Source organism: Nyctereutes procyonoides, unplaced genomic scaffold (genome assembly GCF_905146905.1).
Source record: "Nyctereutes procyonoides isolate TBG_1078 unplaced genomic scaffold, NYPRO_anot_genome, whole genome shotgun sequence".
Classification (NCBI taxonomy): domain Eukaryota; kingdom Metazoa; phylum Chordata; class Mammalia; order Carnivora; family Canidae; genus Nyctereutes; species Nyctereutes procyonoides.
Genome location: NW_026575133.1, coordinates 11,114,857 through 11,134,032, shown reverse-complemented (window position 1 = coordinate 11,134,032; position 19,176 = coordinate 11,114,857). Strand labels below are relative to the sequence as shown.

Genomic DNA, 19,176 nt, shown 5'->3' with positions numbered 1-19,176 from the left:
GCCTCCAGGATCGCGCCCTGGGCCAAAGGCAGGCGCTAAACCGCTGCGCCACCCAGGGATCCCTACAAGTAACTTTTAATTAAAGAAGCTCACCAAGGACCGAGCTGCATGGATAAAGTTAAACCACAGATCATCTTAAACTTTTCCTTCAGCCTCACAGGATGCCTCAAGGGACTGCTAGCATCCTGCTTAACCTGCCTTTGTCCCAGTTCTCCTGGGGGAGCAATCAAAAGCACATCTGCTCTTGCTATCTCCCTGGAGTCCTAACAGCCAACTGAGATAATATATAAGAAAGCACTTGGATGAACAAGCAGACACACTTATTCAAAATCTACTGACTGGGAGGGATCCCTGGGTGGTACAGTGGTTTGGTGCCTGCCTTTGGCCCAGCGCATGATCCTGGAGACCCGGGATCGAGTCCCACGTCGGGCTCCCGGTGCATGGGGCCTGCTTCTCCCTCTGCCTGTGTATCTGCCTCTCTCTCTCTCTCTCTCTCTCTCTCTGTGACTATCATTAAAAAAAAAAAATCTACTGAATGGAAAAGAGTGACCTGCAGGCACGTGTTAGGTACTGAGGATACACCTAGTAAGGACACATCTCAGCACCCAGGAGTTTATACAAACTACTCAGGTACTAGTCAGCAACTTGTTTTCCTGCAGAAGTTAACGAACCTTGACTACATGCATTGTGGAACTTTTGTTTGTAGTTATGCACCAGTCACTTAAAAACGAGTTTAGTTCTTTCATTCTTTCTTTCATTAATGCCCCCTTCACACTTAGCATCCTAAAACATCCTACAGAAGGGTTGCCCCCACATCAAAATGGAATGTGGTCGCATCAGCCTGTGTTGAGTGGTCCTCATCTTCAGTTGGATTAAATGATGAGAAAACCTAATATTCTACAATCTGATCCCAAGGGGCAAAACCTGTGGTGCAACCCAACATCTGCTGTGGACCTTCTCAGACCACAGCAGGACCAACCCGAGATCTTCCCCAGAGGCCCTGAAGAAAAGGAGCGTCTTGGGTGGTAGCTGGGCATCAGTATGTTTTCTTTTAATTTCTATAAGAGGTGCTGATATCAAAATCTGAGATTCATTGGTTTCAAAACCAATAAACTATGGGAGTTAATTTTGACAGGAAGGTACGTATAATTTCCTGTTGCAACTCATATTTCAATCTACCATCATCTACCCTGAACTACCCCTAATTAGCTTCCCAGAATACTTGGGCCTCCTTCCAATTCACCCTCCATATTGTAACCAGAGTGATCTTTTTGAATTAAAAACATCATCATGCCATCTTCTGCTAAATCTCTGCTTAAAATACTTTAATGGCTTCCTACTCCTCTTAGGAAGAAAATGAAAATCAGAAACTCAGCCACGATTCCTAAAATGTCATTTTCTCCCCTTCAGTCTGATTTCATAACCTGTTCCCACAGTGTCTTCAGCTTCCTATGACTGTACTATCCCCCTTCTGCCATAGGTCCTTTGCACATCTGATTCCCTCTGTCACCATTGCCTGAACTCCTTACGTTCATCTCACTCACTTGTGTCCTTTGTTTGATTAAGTTATTTCTTTCCTTAAGATCATTTCAGCTCAGGTATAACTTCTGGGAATCTTTCCTTGAAGTTCTCAATCAGATCATGTTTTTAGCTCTCTGCCTTTCCCTACTGTGCACCTTACAATACCATGTACTTTCTTTCATATCATCCCTGTAAAAACATTTTATTTATCTGTGATTACTTCGTCTGTCTCACTTAGTAGTCTAGAAGCTCATGAAAGCCCAGACCATATCTGTTTTGCTTGGTTTGTTATAATTTACTTGCCATCATTTTCCCATGTCATGCCTGACATAAGATAGACACTCAATAAATATCTGCCACTTGGCTGGTTGGTTGGTTGGTTGGTTGGTTGGTTGGTTGGTTGGATGAATGAATGACCAGAAATTCATGGTGATCTAGGACTTAGGCTCTCTTGCCTTTGCTCTCCTTCCTATTCTCTGAAAGGAGTTGCCATCCCTGTTTCAGATGATAATTACAGCCCAAGGAAGTCAGAGGCTGATGACTGATGAGCCCAAAAAAGATGCATTGACAGCCGTGTTAGGCTTGTGAAGCACCTGAGAGCCTCTGAAGGCAAAAGCATGACATCGAGTTTGTTTCACTTGAGTGGGCAAAGCTGCAACAGCAGGGATGAAATCCTCTGCCTTGGCCCCTTGATGCTTTTGTCTCCTGTGCAGAGTAGCAAGCCCAGGGGCCTGTATTCACATCAACAGAGCTTCCTAATACCTGACCGACTCTAAAAGCATGACTCCTCTGAAGGCAGCTCTACTGCTAGAGCAGTCCCAACATTGTGACTCCCCTCTCTCACCTGCTACATACACCGGGAACCTTGTCAGGATGGATAATGAGGAATACTGTCAGGCCAGAGAGAATAGCATGACACACAGTGGACATCCAGACAGAGCTTGGGAGGAGTTTTAGGTAGTGGAAAGAGATCGAAGTCCAGGCCCACCAAAGCAGACTGGTGAATACCAGACAGAAAAAGCCAGGCAGGGAGACTTGAGGGCAGCCCCAGCCAGGCTTTTCCCAGGTGTGTGGGTAGCTGCTGTCACTCGTGGGGGCTGACCTGTGAGCCTCCCCTCTGTGCTCTTGCCCATGGTGACCCTTATGTCATGTCTGCTCTCTATTTCTCAGTATCTCTCTCTTTGCCCCTCCCTGCCTCCTTCCCTACCTCTTTCCCCTTCCTCCTCCCCCTCTCTCCTCCCTATCCTCCCTCCCTCCCTCACTGCCTCCCTTTCTCCCTTTTTCTCCTTCCCTCTTCACTACCCGCCCCCCTCTCAGAAATTATATTGCTTGTTTTATTCCATGGCTAACCCAGGTAGTTATTCCTGTATTTTGCTCAGATACTCATCCCAAAAAACGCGAGTAGATTTTAAGGTGGTTTCTTCCTCTGTGCCTGTACCTGGGTTTGGCTGGCAGCAGCTCTGTGGACAATCTAGAAAACAGGGGAGAACTGACCAGAAATGGCACCAAGAAATTGACCAGTCTGATTTGTGTAAATGAAGGACAAGTCAGAAAGAATGGTTGACATTTATGTTTATTGGTGAAGGGAATTCAAATAATTACACAATGTCTGGGCTTGTGGATCATTGCTCTTGTAGTTCTGAATGGAGTTTCTTTGTCCCACCCGACACGTCCTCCCAGAGAGTTGGCCCCTGAGTACACCCCCCCCCCCCCCACACACACACACAATGCTTGGCTGGGCATAGATCAGAAGAGTAGGTCACAGAGATTCATAGAATTTGAACTGCTTTTCCTTTCACTGTGAATTAATCTTTTAAATGTCAGCATTTTAAACTTGGCCTTTTCAAAAAATATGATACCATATGAACCTTACTTAATCGAAAATACTTTTTTTACTTCAAAGGGTTTTTTTTTGTATGTGTGTATATATGTATGTTTTTAGGGCTTTTTCCTCCTAAAAATGGGAAAAGCTAACAAAACAAGAGGAACTTGATAAAGGATGGGCTGCATGAGAAGGAAGCTGGTTTCTTTAGGAATCTCTGTTATTCCAAAAGTGTTTTTTTTTTTACAGGTGTGGGATTTTGGAAAGCCGACTTTTATCCTTCTTCTCCTTGCCTCCCATGGGAGGCAATTTAGAATTGTATGATTCCAGTCCCGCTGTAAAAGGAGTATGGCACGCCTTTTACAATTGCATGGTTTTGACAGTCATTTTTTTGATCCAGATTTTTACAGATGACTAATTAACTCACATGTTGTATAACAAACCTTTGAGTTAAGACATCTATGCCCATTTCATAGATGAGGTAACTGAGACCCAAGGAGTCTGCATGAAGTCGTATGGCTTGTTAATGGCACCCTGGGATTCAAGCCTGGAGGAGCCATCTGTGCTTTATCCAACTATAATGAATGAAATGCATGTCCAGAGAGATGGATTCACATCTAGGTCTCCTGCTAACTAGCTGTATTAACTTTGATAATTAAATCTTAACATACTAAAAAAATAAATAAATAAATAAATCTTTCCATACTTCAGTTTCTCTACCTATAAAATGGGCAAGCATTGCCTATTTTTCTCTCCCCACTAAGATTCCATGAAGAATAAAATGGTAACATTTTGATTGCACAAAATACCAAAGTATAAAAGAATTAACCATCATTGTCTTAAATAATGATAGGGTTGAGTCCAATGTCATATCAGGTATGAGGCAAGGTTTCTTTTATATTTCCTCTAACATGGTTAGGGAACCAGAAATGAGAATGGGATTCAGGGGTCCTGAACATATGGGAAGGGGTATATGACCATGTAAGGGAGGCTTAATCTCTAAAGCTGTGTGTGGACACCTTTTATTCATGTGAATGATAACAGTATAAACAGATGCCTCAGGGAAATTGAATATCAAATTGGAGCTGATTATCAAACACTTAGTTTTCCAAACCTTGAAACTTTCGGATGTCGGTGCCCTTCACGTTTGGAGAACATCCATCTTGGTGAGCTCCTGTCTGCCAGGGACTGTCACAGAGATTCTGTCAGAGGCAGACAGATGCTCCCAGCTGTCAGAGGGAGCCAGAGTCTGCCATTAGCCCTGAGCCAGGGAGCAGAACAAGCCCCAGCCTCTGAAGGGAGGCAGCCAGCACCAACTCCCCTTCTCTGATGGTGGGCTGTTTTTCAGGGTGACGTCCAGAGGACACTCATCCAAGTGGACTTTGGTGATGGCATCGCAGTGTCTTATGTCAACCTCAGCTCCATGGAAGACGGGATCAAACACGTCTATCACAACGTGGGCATTTTCCGAGTGACCGTGCAGGTGGACAACAGTCTGGGCTCTGACAGCGCCGTCCTGTACTTACATGTAACTTGTATGTTATTACTGTTGTTGGTTTATGACATATTTAAAATATTGCGTCCTTTTAAAGTATAACCCAAAGTTTCATGTCTAGAAGCAGCTTACCAGTTATCTCTAAGGAGATGGGGAAGGAGAAAAAGAGAGCCAAGTGGGGAGAAAGTACAAAGAAAGTCAGGGAGTGGAACTTGAATAATCCTAGAATTTGTTGCTTGAAATTATGCACGCTGTACGTACTGTGCCTTTTCCAGGGGGCCTCCGAGACTGCATACCTGGGTCTGCGGGCTGGGCCAGAGCAGCTTACTGAGCTCTCTGATTGCATGTGAATTTGTCTTTTTTTTTTTTTCTTAGTCAAAACCATTTGAAAACAATTTTCACATATGGCTCAATCTAATACAATGAGAATTAGCGCAAGCGATGGAATTTCTACCCATCTAGTTATTCTTCTCTTTTCATGATACATCTCACTGTTTATAACGCTTCTAAAGACTTTTGCTCCTTTTTGTAAAGTATTTCCTGTTTGTTTGTTTTTTTTTTATCTGTAATGTTTGGTGTTAGAGGGAAGGTGATGTTGAGAGAGGGAAAGAGCTGCATTTAGAAGTAATTCCAAGAAGTGTTGAAGTGTTTGTCCCATCAAGGAAAGTAAAGATGTACTAAATATGGGGAGATTGTGACAGCTTCTAAGTTCTGTGTAGTACAACTGTGTGCCATAAATGCCGCTTGTGGCAGGTGTGTGAATGTCCCCAAACAGGCTTAGGACTTGTTTCAGTTACTACAGAAATGCTTTGCTTTAAAATAAAAGTAGCTATGTGAAGCCCCAGTGACCTAATGGATAGGGTGCTGGCCTTCTAAAATGAAAGTAGCTCCTTCTATGAATGGCCTTATCCAAATTAATTCTAAATTCTAGACCAAGAGCATAAAGGCTGGGCCATATTCCATGCCTCTTACCTGCATCTTGCACACTGAACTGAGTATAGAACATACCAACTAGAATCTTTTTTTCTTAAGCTACTGTGGTCCAGTGGGAGGACAAGACTATTTAGGGAGTCCCTGAGCAATTGTTCATTACCGACAATTCCGGCAGTATTAGCAATTCTTGGTCTTTCTCTCCCACACATTCATGACAAAGGTGCTTTGAAGAAACACATCCTCCCTTCTTTAGGTTTAAGCAAACCCTTACAAGATTCCCAACCTGCTTGGTTCCTCCTACGTCTTTTCAGCTAATGTTTATTAAGCAATTACTATGTGCCGGGCCTTAAGCTAAGCAAGCTCTTTACCTATATGATTTCACTTTTCAAAATAACCTGATGAAGAAGGCATTATTAGAAACCCTCCTTTACCCAGAACAGTGGGCATCAGAGGGCTTGAATAATATATTTGAAATTGCAGCCTACAAAGCCAGGCTTTAGATTCAGGTTTGCCTGTCTCTTGATCACTAAGGTTGTTGTCAGTGACGGCACTTGTCTCCAACAGCCTTGTCCCCTCCACTTTGCAGATTGTCCTAAAGGAGCATGAGCAACTTGCTATACAACTACATAGGTTCAGGGCACATTTCATAGGCTCCCTTCCTGCTGACACCATGGCTACCCTCACCTCCAGGCTGACCTCTATGGACTTTCTGGAGTTGTCTCTTTCTAAGAAATAATCTTCCTTACTAAGTAACGGTCAGCAAATCTCTCAGAAATACATCACAACCATTGGTTATTGGTAGCAAAACTAACAACATAAACGCCAGTACATTTGCTGAGAATGGCCACCTACCTAGCAGCCTGTCATATCCTGAATTATTCTACAAGGGGGATTTTTGTTTGAGAGCTGCTCTCCTGAAGAATTACGGTGATTTTGCTCCATATCTTGCATATGTATGAAACATCTTCCACACTCTAACTGTAAGTGAATACTGATTTCAAATTCAGCAGCTTTTCGGTCTCTGTTTCTCAGGCTCTCCCATAGATCAACCACACCTTGCCCTCCTGGTCACCCTTTGGATTCTTCCTCACCTGGAAAAATGATCATATCCCTTGAGCGCTAGCTCTCTGCCCTGGCCCTCTGCTAGGTTTGCTCACCCCTGGGAAGGAAAACAGCACAAAGATCGGAGGTTGCTGAAGCCAGGACTTCTAAAAGAAATAAAGCTCTTTGTTCTTGTTTTTTTTTTTGTTTTTTTTTTGTTTTTCCTCATTAGCCTAGTTGAGTGGCTCGGCAGTTTGACTTTCACCCTAGTAGCAGATGATCTATAATGGAAAGTTTTGTGTTCCGATTTTAATTTTGTTAGCCTCATCTTGGGTTAAGTGTTTGGATAAGCGTACTTCATATAATGGAACCCCTTCCTAAGCCTAACTTTGGGCCTAAGAATTTCTTACTCTTTTGTACTAACTGTATCAAAGCAGGACTCCTTTGCCTCACCTGACACCTCTACAATGACAAGCATGTCTTTCAGATGGGAAAGCAAAGATTGGAGAAGTACTTTCTCTTTGACACTGTTTTACACTTACAGGAAGTCAGAACAAGACTATAATTGTTCAACATTCCCCCAGACCTCAAACCTGAAGAGGATCATGGCAACTTTTGGTGCCACAGTGTGGGGGGAGAGGGGTTTGGGTGGTCTTTTTAGAAAAAAACAAACACTCGATTGAATTGGGAGTTGTTAGGTACAGATGCTGGCCTGGACTCCCAGCCAACTCACTCCATTTCTCTGAGCCTAGGTTTTCTCCCCTGGCATGTGAGGAACACACATCTTGTTTCTCAAAGGTTCTTTCCAGCAAAATATGCTGTGGTCTGTCAACTAGTAAAGCTTTCTTTTCCACCATCACAAAATAACATGTGTGTTTCTATTTAGTGGGTTCTGAGCAGCAGTTCTTGGTTCCCTTTGTCAAGCCTGCCCTCTGCCTCTCTCACCAATACCCCCTCCCTTTTGCTTCAATTCACCCCCAATGCCTGACTTGATGGCATGCTCTCTCTGTACTCTCCAGGTCAGAAAAGTGACTTTGTTCCAAATCAGAGGGTTTTTTAGTTTTGGTTTTGTTTTTTAATATGGGTTTGCAAAGGTTATCAGAAACAAATGGAGATGATGTGCCAGCTCTAATGTTTCCAAGAGTGGGCCAGCCTTTCTCACTGGGAGGCTGGGTAATCTGTTGTAGCCTGACATTCGGAAAGTCCTTGGGGATAGGATTTACTGTGCTCTGCTAGTTTGCAAACTAAGGAGACATGTGGTGCAGCCAGTGTTGCCTTTAGCTGGCGGGGCAGGGGGTAGAATTTAGAGGACATGCAGATTTCTGCTCAGAAATCCACCCCACCTCAGCAAGTCTTGCAGAAAAAAGTCACTGAAAACTATGCAAATTTGCAGAATGGGAGATTAAAAAAAAAAAAAAAAAGATGATACGGATTTTCTAGTTCTTCCCATCTCTTCTCTCCAACTACCTCCCTACATAGGTAGATGTCTTTCTGTTCCTATCTTATGGTAAATGGATCATTTTCTTGATCAATTTTTGTGGCTTTACAACTTTTCATATGATTATTATATTGGCCAGAGAATGTCAGACTTGAGTTTTGTAAAGTGTGGTTTAATGAGTCCCCTGCCCCAGAATCACATGATAAAAATGTAGTGTCCTATGCCTTCTCCCAGACCTGCTGAATTGGAATTCCTAGAAGTATGCATCATAATCTGCCTTGAACAGATTAGTATAATTCTTACGTATGTTGAAATTTAAGGAACTCTGCTTTAGGACCTCATCTTTATTCTTTGAACTACTTTTATTTCTTCTAGACGCTCTTGAACATTTCAGATAATCAGCAATGTAATGCATACACAATATTTAATTTGGTGGTCAAAGGAAGTGTCTGAAACAAATGGCAGAGCAGTCATTACAGTCCAGAGCAATCATTACATGTGTGCATACACATGCGTGCACGCACGCACAGACACACACACATACACACACACATACAATGTTCAGCCTCACAAACATCAGCTGCATTCTGTAGCACATTAAGGCTAAACAAGAAAAGAGGAGGGAGACCCAATTCACACAAGTATTTTCCCAGTTCCCTCACCCACCTAGCCTGGAAGATTCATATGGAGTGATGCAGCGCCACCTGCCGCCCCTTTTGTGCATCACAGGCACCTGTCTGATGGAGCCACATCTGCGGGCTTGTTCAGCTCTGGATTTCGTGCAGCCAGCCAGCTGAGGGCCTCCAGGGGCTGGAGTTCCACTTCTACAACTCAGTGCAGACTGCACCTTCTGCACATAGAAGAGATGCTTAAAAGATAGGCTTTTGGGCATCGGGAACTAGGTGTGTTAAACACATGAAAATTAAATGACTACAAGAGGACAAGGTGGGAATATGAAAAGTAAATTGCACATATTTGAATGAACGTGTAATGTACAAACATGCAAGAATGAATTCATACGAGCACACATATGCATCCTTCAGGGCCTACAAGCTGATATGCTGTATGTCCTGAATCCTTCTTAGATCTCATTGGCTTCCACTCTTTCCCTCCATTTCTCCCCTGCAGCCACTCGGGCTTTCTTGCTGTTCAAACTTCCTCTGCAAGATCTTTGCACTTGCTCTACCCTCATCCTGGAGCATCACAGATAGTATGTGGTGAACTCCTTCAGTTTATTCAGGTCACTGCTCAAATGTCATTCCTTCTGAGAGACAAAAATAGCACCTACCTCTGCTCTATGTGTTCAGTGCCTGCCTCCCTCCCTCAATAATACATAACCTCCACCAAGTACCAGGTGTCTCGAGCACCTAGAATGATGCCCAATATGTGGCAACACTCCAAAACTATTGAATGAATTAATGGCCACATTTCACTGAAAAGATCCCATTTTTGTTATTAACAGGACACACCGGCACCATTCTTATTTTGATGTTCTGACTTTAAAAAATATTAAATACTCATGTGAGAGAGACAAAAATGCTGAACCCCTTTAGAATGGAACTGGCATGTCTAAGAGAGCTTATCTAGTCCTTGCATTCTAGCGGAGTCATTCACTCAGATCAGGGGAGACAGGAAGGACATTCCAGAAGCCTGGTCACTGGAGCGGAGACTGAAGGCTGGCAGGTGCCCTCAGAGAGGTGTCTAAGCCAAGACTGCAGGGGAGAACAGGGCATAGCCTGCTGGAGCAGACTGAGTGGTAGGGAACAGCAAGAGCCATGTAAGAAATGAGAGCATGTGTAAAGTGCATTTGCTAATGCCTGGCATGTATTTAAGTGATCGGTAGATACTGACTCTCAATAGCTCTTTTGTGAAGATGGGAAAGATCTTTTTGAGCATTTGTCAGCTGGCCAGAGCACGGGCTTTAAAATCAAACTACTTTGGCTCACACCCTGGAATTGATGTTGCCTAGCTCCATGACCTTGGGAAAGTCATTTTCCTCTGTTTGTTCATCTCTCAATGGAAGCGATAGTAGTGCCTACTTCATGAGGTTGTTGTGAGGAGCAAATGAGAGTAAAAAGAGTCATTAGCAGAATATGTGGTACATGGTCATCACTCAGTAAATGCTGCCCTTTTATTAGTACATTGAACCATTCTGACTTATGAACAACTACTTCTTATCATATGGCTTATAAGCCAGAAAATCAATTCTGTTCTGTATGCTGGTCACCAAGCCTCTAATTCTATGAAGAGAGAGAAGCACAGACAAAAGCAGAAGTGAGAAATTGTATCATCTACCCAACAAACATTCGATTATCTGCTACATCTCAGGAACTCTTCTAATCTTTTTATATTCAAAGATAGGAGAAACTCTCACCCTCCAAAAGTTTGCAGCCTGTGTTCTCTGTCTCACAAATTTTAGATCAATATGTGTTGACTATCATCATCATTAGTAATGGATTTTAATTTTGAACAAGTGAGTAGTATGAGCAACTTGGCTTTCTAGAAACATCACTCTCACAACACTTTGTGGTGTGAAAAGGTACATGGTCATCGCCATATATCGTATGAATGTATAATGTGTCTACATGTAAGAATGGACTCAGACAAACACACATATGCATACTTCAGAGCCTACAAAACAACATGCTCTGTGTCATGAATCCCTCTTAGATCTCATTGGCTCCCTCTGTTTCCCTCCATCTCTCTACTGCAGTCACTTAGGCTCTCTTCTCTTCTGCAAACATGGAGAACCATCTCCCCCTCAAGATCTTTGCACTTGCTCTACTCTCACCCTGGAGTGTATGTTGTATTCCGGGTGCTGAGGACCCTGGCTGTTGGTGCAGCTTATCTATTACTTAGGAATGCAGGCACTGAACACGTAGCCAGAGGGTGGATTATTAGTGTGGGGGCAGGTTGGAGGCAGGAAGATCTGTGCGGGTCATGACAGCCCAGCTGTATGAGCCAGGGAAGGAGTGGAGATGGTGAGGGGAACTCTAACTGAGAGATATTTATGAAACCAAGTTATTGATTCCCAACATAGACTGGATGACAAGGAATAAGGAATCCACATTGACTTTCTGCTTCTGGGTTGGTCCCCTGGATAAATACTGGTTTCATTCATCAAGATATGGAGAATACAGAATGCGGGGAAAATAATGAATTTCTTATTCATTATTCAACATCTGGCTTCTAATTGAGTCCCGGGTTAAGTAGGTGGGTTTTGAGTTCTAAGCATGTCCTTTATAGTTGAAGGCCAGGGTGTGGATGATATTACTCAGCAGAATGCTGAGTATATGGTGGGGAAAAAAAGGCCAAAGTATATACCCTTGGAAACACATTAAGTGGTGATTAAATCAGATGGAAAGCTATCACTTTCTTCTCCACTTCATGGAATAATGATGGGATGACAGAATTTTGCCACATTCACCTCAAAGGAAACTGCATTTTGTCTGGTAGAAGTAGCTCAAAGGGAAGACCAGGGGTCAGAGGAAGAGCCCTACTGGTTTTCTGCGAAGAGGGTACTCATAGCTTTGTGGGTTTGGGCATCTGATTAAGGCTTCTGTCTAATGGGCCTCCATAGGTAGAATCATCCCCTTTTTTAGTTGAATACATCTGAGAACCACAGGGCTGTCTCTACTTGCTCACGCATATGTGGTCCTGGACAAGCTGAACTCAACACCAAACAGTTTGAACCAGGTAGTGTTACATATACTCATGCAGAGGGACACTCACACATGCTCTCATACATAAAAATACAGATTTACACGTATATAGATCTTTACAATGCCAACAAAGCCTCAAGAATAATTATATCTAAAATGGTTTGGGGATTTGTTGCTGTAACCACCACTACCCCCAGCTCCTGCTGTCACCACATCCAGTCCCTGAGGTTTTCATCATCCTGGTTTACCACCATGGGTTTGACCTCTTGGAAACACTTCACATCTTCCTTTGAATTCTCATATTATGCCTGTTCATTTGAGGGCTTCATAAATTACTTGTATTTTTTTTTAAGTTTCACACATAAATAACTCAAGTTTTAGGCCTAGAAGAAAGATCAGTAAATAGAAAATATTGAGACACAGTGGGTCACATTATATCTTTTTCCTAAGGTAGGGAAAGCCCCTTGGCACCTTCCTTAGGGAGTATGACTGATGTTTTGGAGACTTCCAGAATGAATATGTATTCTCTTCAGAGCAGGAAAGGTGAAGCAGAGAAAGCTCTTCCTTCTCTATGCCTCGTCTTTTCTCTTATGCCTCAGGTCCCCTGGAGCATGTACACCTGTCTCTTCCCTTTGTCACCACAAAGAACAAAGAGGTCAACGCGACGGCAGTGCTGTGGCCCAGCCAAGTGGGCACCCTCACTTACGTGTGGTGGTACGGAAACAACACTGAGGTAGGTCAGCCTTCCACACAGGATCCCTTGGCACCTCAGCTCAAACTGGCTGAGGAAATAAAGGAAGTGAAAGGGATTATGGAACTCAGGAGTCTAGGGGTAGTCCTAGCTTCGGGGACAGCAGGCTCATAGTGCTCCAGTAGTCTCACCCATGTGTTCCTTTTATCCCTCTGTCCCTGTCTCACCACGCCACCTCTACGCCTCATCTCTGCCTTCCTCTATGTTAGCCTGCTTCTCCAGTTGTACTTCCCTTTGCAAAGACCCTTAGCAGCAGCCTGAGCTTTATACTCTCACAACTGAGCAGAGAACATAAACTGGCTTTAACAGAAGTTTGAAAAGAAGTCCCAGAATGGAGCATTAGTGATCTCGCCTTCCCAGGGCTGGGTGGAAGAAGAGGTGTTGAAGTCAGCCTCCTTGGAACCACATGGACTAAGAAATGGTCCTCAAAAGGAAAAAAGCCAGTGGATACCAGATGGCCAAAAGCAACAAAGACTTATTTATTATAACCCAGCCCCCATGCGGCCCTCCTCATGTGGCCTCTCCTTTCTCTCAACTTCACCCTTTATGTTTTCCCAAAACATGCCCCATGAGCAAAAGTCAGCAGCAACTCTAAAACCAGCAGAGGCCTTAAATCTTATTTACTCTAAGTCCCTCATTGTGCAGATGATAAAGTCAGGCGGACAGACATGAAGTGGTTTCCTCCTGCCTCATTCGACTGCTTCATGTGGAGGCCAGATCCGAGGCCTTCCCATACCTATGGGGATTTTTCTTGCCCTCCTACCAGGCTGCAAGCTCTGTTTTGAATTTCCTCCATTCTCAGGGATTAGTTTGCTTCTATATATCAGTTCAGGCGGTCCAGTCTAAGGCCCCCACAAAGGGCACTTACAGGAGTTGCTCAGGATTAGAAGGCTTCATCTTTCTCCAGCAGAGCTGCTCTCTTGAACTTGGTGACTTTGCTCTTCAGATACAGTGCATCTTCTTCTGATACAAATCTTTTTCTACCCCAGAGCTGAATGTTGGCTTTAACTAGAGACATAATTTTGCACAGGCCCAGAGAGGAAATCTCGTCTGATGCCAAACCTGCTACATGCCTGGCAGAGGAAGGAAACTCTTCACCTCTACCGCTAATTTAACTCCTCTGAAAAGAAGGCTTTCTTATTATTTCTTCTGAAATTATGCATATAAATTTGGCCCACATTGGGCCCACTACCCACAGTGACAGAAGAGAAATCTAAGTTATTTGCCTAAAATCTAGTGCTAGGAGGTGAATGTACTAAGGAACTTTCTCCTGTGTCTCCTTTTTAAATGTTTTTTGACCTTACAGCAGAAAACCAAATTCTCAACAGATTATGTTGAGTAGACTTCTTATGTCTTGTGCTGGGCTTTAGTCTTCCCTCTGCCATATAGGGAGTTACATGAATTTGGATTTTAAAATTAATTAAGAAAAGAGAGGAAAGAAATGTTTATGGGGAATGAGTTGAGGGAGGTCAATAGGCTAATTATCTTTTCCTCCAGGACCCCGGTGTCCGATTATATTACAGGCACTACTCCAAATTGTTGTGGTTTTTCTTTTTTTTCCAGCCCTCAAACCACTATCCAATTAGTACTTGTTTCCATAGCAGCTACTTCCAGAAACTGCTGATAGGGCTTCTCAGAGGGGCCAAGCCACACAAGGCCACGCCAGTCCAACTAGAACACTCTTGGTGTGCATGGTTGCTGTGTTCCATTGTCATTTTCTATGAATAGTAAACCCTGGAGATGAACGACTGGAAGCCTATAGATTTTCTTAAATCTTAAGATTTGCTTAAATCTGGGTTAATATGAACTACCTGTTTTCATCTGATTTGAGTATTTCTTTGTATTAAGAGATCCACCTGTTATGAGTAGGTTACAATAGAAAGATCTATCCCACCAGTGAGCAAGACCTATCGATCTCACCAGCCCTGAATCAGGATGACACCAGAAGAAAGGTGTCACATTCACAAGGGATGGGCAGAGTCATGTGGGGTCATGGCTCTCATAGCTCCTTTCTGGCCTGGACTAGAGTTGATAGGGAAGCCCAGATGGAGCCAGTTGCACTGAGACACACCAGGAAAATCCTGTGCCAATTTAACTGGCTTGTTGGTGGCTCCGAGCTAGTGGCTGTCTCTTCTGGAACTGAACAGTTGTCCACTCACTCTGTATACCCTCACCTATTTTAGCCTCTGATCACCCTGGAAGGAAGCATATCATTCAAGTTTACTTCTGAAGGGATGAACACCATCACAGTGCAGGTGTCCGCTGGGAATGCCATCCTGCAAGACACAAAGACCATCGCAGTGTATGGTGAGTGCCCCTGTGCATCAAGCTCTGGTTGGTCCCAAGCTCAGATGAGGCGATGTGCTTGTAGGGTACCAGAAGCCACCAGGCCTCTACCCAGAGAATGGAGAATAGTAGTGAAGAAAGAGCCGAGTAAGGTCTGGTCTCGCCCTCTGGGAGAGATGTGGTTCACCAGCACAATTATGGTCACAAGACCCCGAGAGCATTTATAAGTTTGTTTTCTGCAAGTGGCTCAGGTGCACATAGGGCAACTCTACCCTCACTCACCTGAAGTGGGGCAGAATGAGTTTCATTACGGGTAAAGCTACTTAATTCCATTAGTATTTTTATGGTGTTCGAATAACTAAAACCCATTATAAAAAAAGAGTTGATATTGAGGCTTTTTTTTTAAGTTCAACTTTTAAGAGTCTTGATTATTAAGAAGAATCTATCAGTATCTAAATATTCTGAAAATCTCTTCCTCAAATATGTATCACACACACACACAAAAAAAAAAAAAAACAGACAAACAAACGCTGCTGGATTAAAAGCGATGGAGGCCCCAAATAAGCAGATGTCACATATTGCCAGAGATGGGATATGAGTTTGAAAGAACAACTACACAGAAATATTCTAATCAGTGGGGGAAGTTAAATATGGTCAGTATTGCACAAAATGAAAATTTACCAAAGTGGAAAGGTAGGATCCCCAGCTGAAAATGAGGGATTAAGAGCAGTTTATACAAACTGGATCTCATTTTGGTAATTTTTCCCTGCCCAGGAAGATAAGTTTGCACTGAGTATTATTAGTGGATAGTAAGAATGTAAAATTACGCATCATGGAAAAGTTAAAAACAACAACAACAACAACAAGAATTTAATATAAGATAAGAAAGATGAATGCTGTGCAGAGAAAGAGTAAAAGGAGGAATGAAAGGAGGAAGGATGAGACAGACACTGAGACAGAGACAAACTAGCCAGTGGTCCAAATAATCAGTTGCCCCAGTCGCAGAATCCTTGATGCAGGTTCTGCTTTTTCATTTCTCATTCTGCCAACGTGACCTTCAAATTCAAAATGTAATCTGTAAGCAACTTTGAACAAGTTTGAGGACAATGTTCCTCCCATGCCAAGTGTTACATTCACAATATCTCCTCCCTCCTACCTCCTCCTGCCCCATCCCCTACCCGGGCCCCCTACAAGAGGCTTGATAAGCCCAAACAGTAAGTGAAAGCAAACCAGGGCTCTGGTTTTCCTCACAAGGTCCCATCAGTGAGGAGACCTCTCAGCCAGGTGGCCAGAATGGAAGAGAGCTTTCGCTTCTCTTTCCTTCCCCATCTCCTTTCTGTGCTTTGGGAATGCACCGAATCCTCTCAGCAACCCTAGCATAGGGTAGGTGATGTTATTCCTCTCCTTACTTCGGTGGAGCAGGCAACTTGCCCCAGCTCGTATATGGTGGAGCTGGGCTCCTCACACGGTCCATCTAGACACAGGGCCCATGCTCTGAAATTGCCCCACTAACCAGCTCTCATGTCTGTTCCATGTGAGGCTCTCCTTCCTGGATATCCTGCGTGTCACTGACAGGCACTGACCCATGATTCCCAACACATGCCCTCTTGATTAAACCTATCAGTCACCTCATCAGAACCATGGAGAGAACGTTAAACCCAGAAGGTTTTGGGGCTTATCTGGCCCATCCCATCATTTCACAGATAGGAGATTGTAGCCCAGAAGTGGGAAATCGCTGCTTTCAAGTCATTCTGCTCTTCAGTGACAGCTCTGGTAATAACAGTGATGGTAAAGGTAGAAATTAACATTGACAAAGGCCTTATCAGCACCTGTTCTAAACACTTGATAAATAGGACGTCTTATTGAATCCTCTGAGCAGACTTATATGAGAAATATGCTATATTTACTCTTATTTTACAAATGAGAAAATATGAGATAACTGTAATAAACAAATAGAGCCTTAGAATTGAATCCAGAGGGAGTATTTCTAACCACCTTGCTCCCTCACCAGGCTTAGTTACTGCTCTTCCTAAAATGTCTTGAAAGGTGTCCTCCAAGAGTGGATCACTCTCCATCAGATGAGTTACCTTCACTAAAAAACAGTTTCTTCATCCAAAGCTTAAGCAAGGAAGTGGTCTTCCCTCCTAAAACCAAATTTCTGAGCAAACATCGTCAATTGTCTTCAGTCAGACGAAGTGTCAGAGTTTCCTATGTATTACTGGAAAATCTTAATGACATGTGTGACCTATTAAAGACAAATTATATTGCACAGAGTTAAACAGGCATGATTGATCTCAACTAAAACAAAAGTCAGGAATAGTTTTCTAAAGATTTTATTTATTTATTCATGATGCAGAGGGAGAGGCAGAGACATAGACAGAGGGAGAAGCAGGCTCCTGCAGGGAGCCTGATGCTGGACTCGATCCCTGGACCAGGATCACGCACTGAGCCAAAGGCAGACTCTCAACCACTGAGCCGCCCAGGATTCCCAAAGTCAGGAATATTTTTAAACCCTGGGATGACCTAGTGGAAAAGTACTGGAGGAATTTGGGGGTGAGGGGATTATCAATGTGATTAGATCATCTGTGTTTGTTAATTGGTGCTTATGGAAATTAGGCACCTACCCTCTAGGAGACAGAGGTCCTATCTCCTTCCCCTCCACTCCCCTTTCTAGCATACATGACAGTAGTATATCAATCTCACTCTTTTATTGAGATACAATCAACATATAACATTATATTAGTCTCAAGTGTACAACATAATGATTCAGTATTTGTAGATATTGTGAAATAATCACAAGTCTAGTGAACCTCCAGCACCGTATGTAGTTACAATTCTTTTATTCCTTATGATGATAAGTTTTAAGATCTACTCTCTTAACAATTTCAAATATACAATCCAGCCTTACTAATTATAGTCACCATGTGGTATATTATATCCCCATGACTTATTATTTTATATCCAGAGGTTTGTACCTTTTGATCCCTTCACCCATTTTCCCCGCCTTCCACCCCCACCTCTAGCAACCATCAGTCCTCTGTATCTGAGGTTTTGGTTTTGCTTTTGTTTTTAGATTCCACATGTAAGTGAGATCATACAGTATTTGTCTTTCTCTGTCTGATTTACTCCACTTTGCACAGTACCCTTAGGGTCCCTCCATGTTGTCACCCAATGGCAGGATTTCTTTTCATTATGGCTGAATAACATTCCACTCTACGTACATACCATACTTTCTTTATCCATTCATCTGTCTATGGATAATTAGGTCATTTCCATATATTGACTATTGTAAATAATGCTGAAATGAACATGGGGTGAAGATATCTTTTCAAGTTAGCATTTTTGTTTATTTTTAGTAAATACTCAGAAATGGAGTTCTTAAATCATAGGTAGTTCTATTTACAATTTTTTGAGGAACCTCCATACTAATTTTCTCTTTCTTAATGGTTACATTTCTTTTTTGTTGGGGAGGGGAGGATTTTATTTATTTGAGAGAGAGAAAGGAGAAGAGCACAGAGGCAGAGGGAGAGGGAGAAGCAGACTCCCTGCTGAGCAGAGAGCTCTACATGGGGCTGTGTCCCAAGACCCCAAGATCACGACTGGAGTGGAAGGCAGACACTTAACCCCCTGAGCCACCCAGGAGCCCTCAATGGTTACTTTTCAAAAAGGTGGCTCCCAGGTTCCTGAGAAAGATGTTCCTGGGTTGGAGAAGATGTGTATCTCAAAAGAACAGGGAAGGGATTTACAATTCCAGGTTTTCTAAAGTAAATGCTATAAGTAAAGGGAGGTAAGAGACCTGCAGTCAGGAAGAAACTTGGCTAAAATTTAGTTAAGCTGAGGGAAACAGTGAGGCCATCACAGTCAGGGGAAACATTGTCCACTCAAACCCACAAAACAGACTGTAGGAAAGAAAATCTAGTTTGTATCATTTTCTTTCATTTGCTTTATGGCAAAGTTTGCTCTTAAATACAAAAAAGAAAATGTAAATGTGAGAATTCATCTGCCTCAGCAGTTGCAAACACACACACAGAGTTGGCCCTTGAATAACACAGGTTTGAACTTTAAGGATCCGTTTATACATGGATTTTTTTTTGGTAAGTATATATATACATATATATAAAATATATATTTTAAAATATATATTATATATAAATATAATTATAATTATATTATATATAATTATAAATTATATATAAATATATTTTTGGTACAGTACTATAAATATAT

The 19,176-nt window shown here is 42.7% G+C and overlaps 1 protein-coding gene across 1 annotated transcript in view; it reads left to right on the top strand.

The window, feature by feature from the left end:
• SORCS1 (sortilin related VPS10 domain containing receptor 1) overlaps positions 1-19,176 on the top strand; it is a 495,004-nt gene that overhangs the window by 438,431 nt on the left and 37,397 nt on the right. Inside the window, 3 exon segments of the mRNA XM_055300554.1 lie at positions 4,692-4,878; positions 12,512-12,645; positions 14,847-14,970. Of these exon segments, the coding sequence (XP_055156529.1) occupies positions 4,692-4,878; positions 12,512-12,645; positions 14,847-14,970 (445 nt within the window).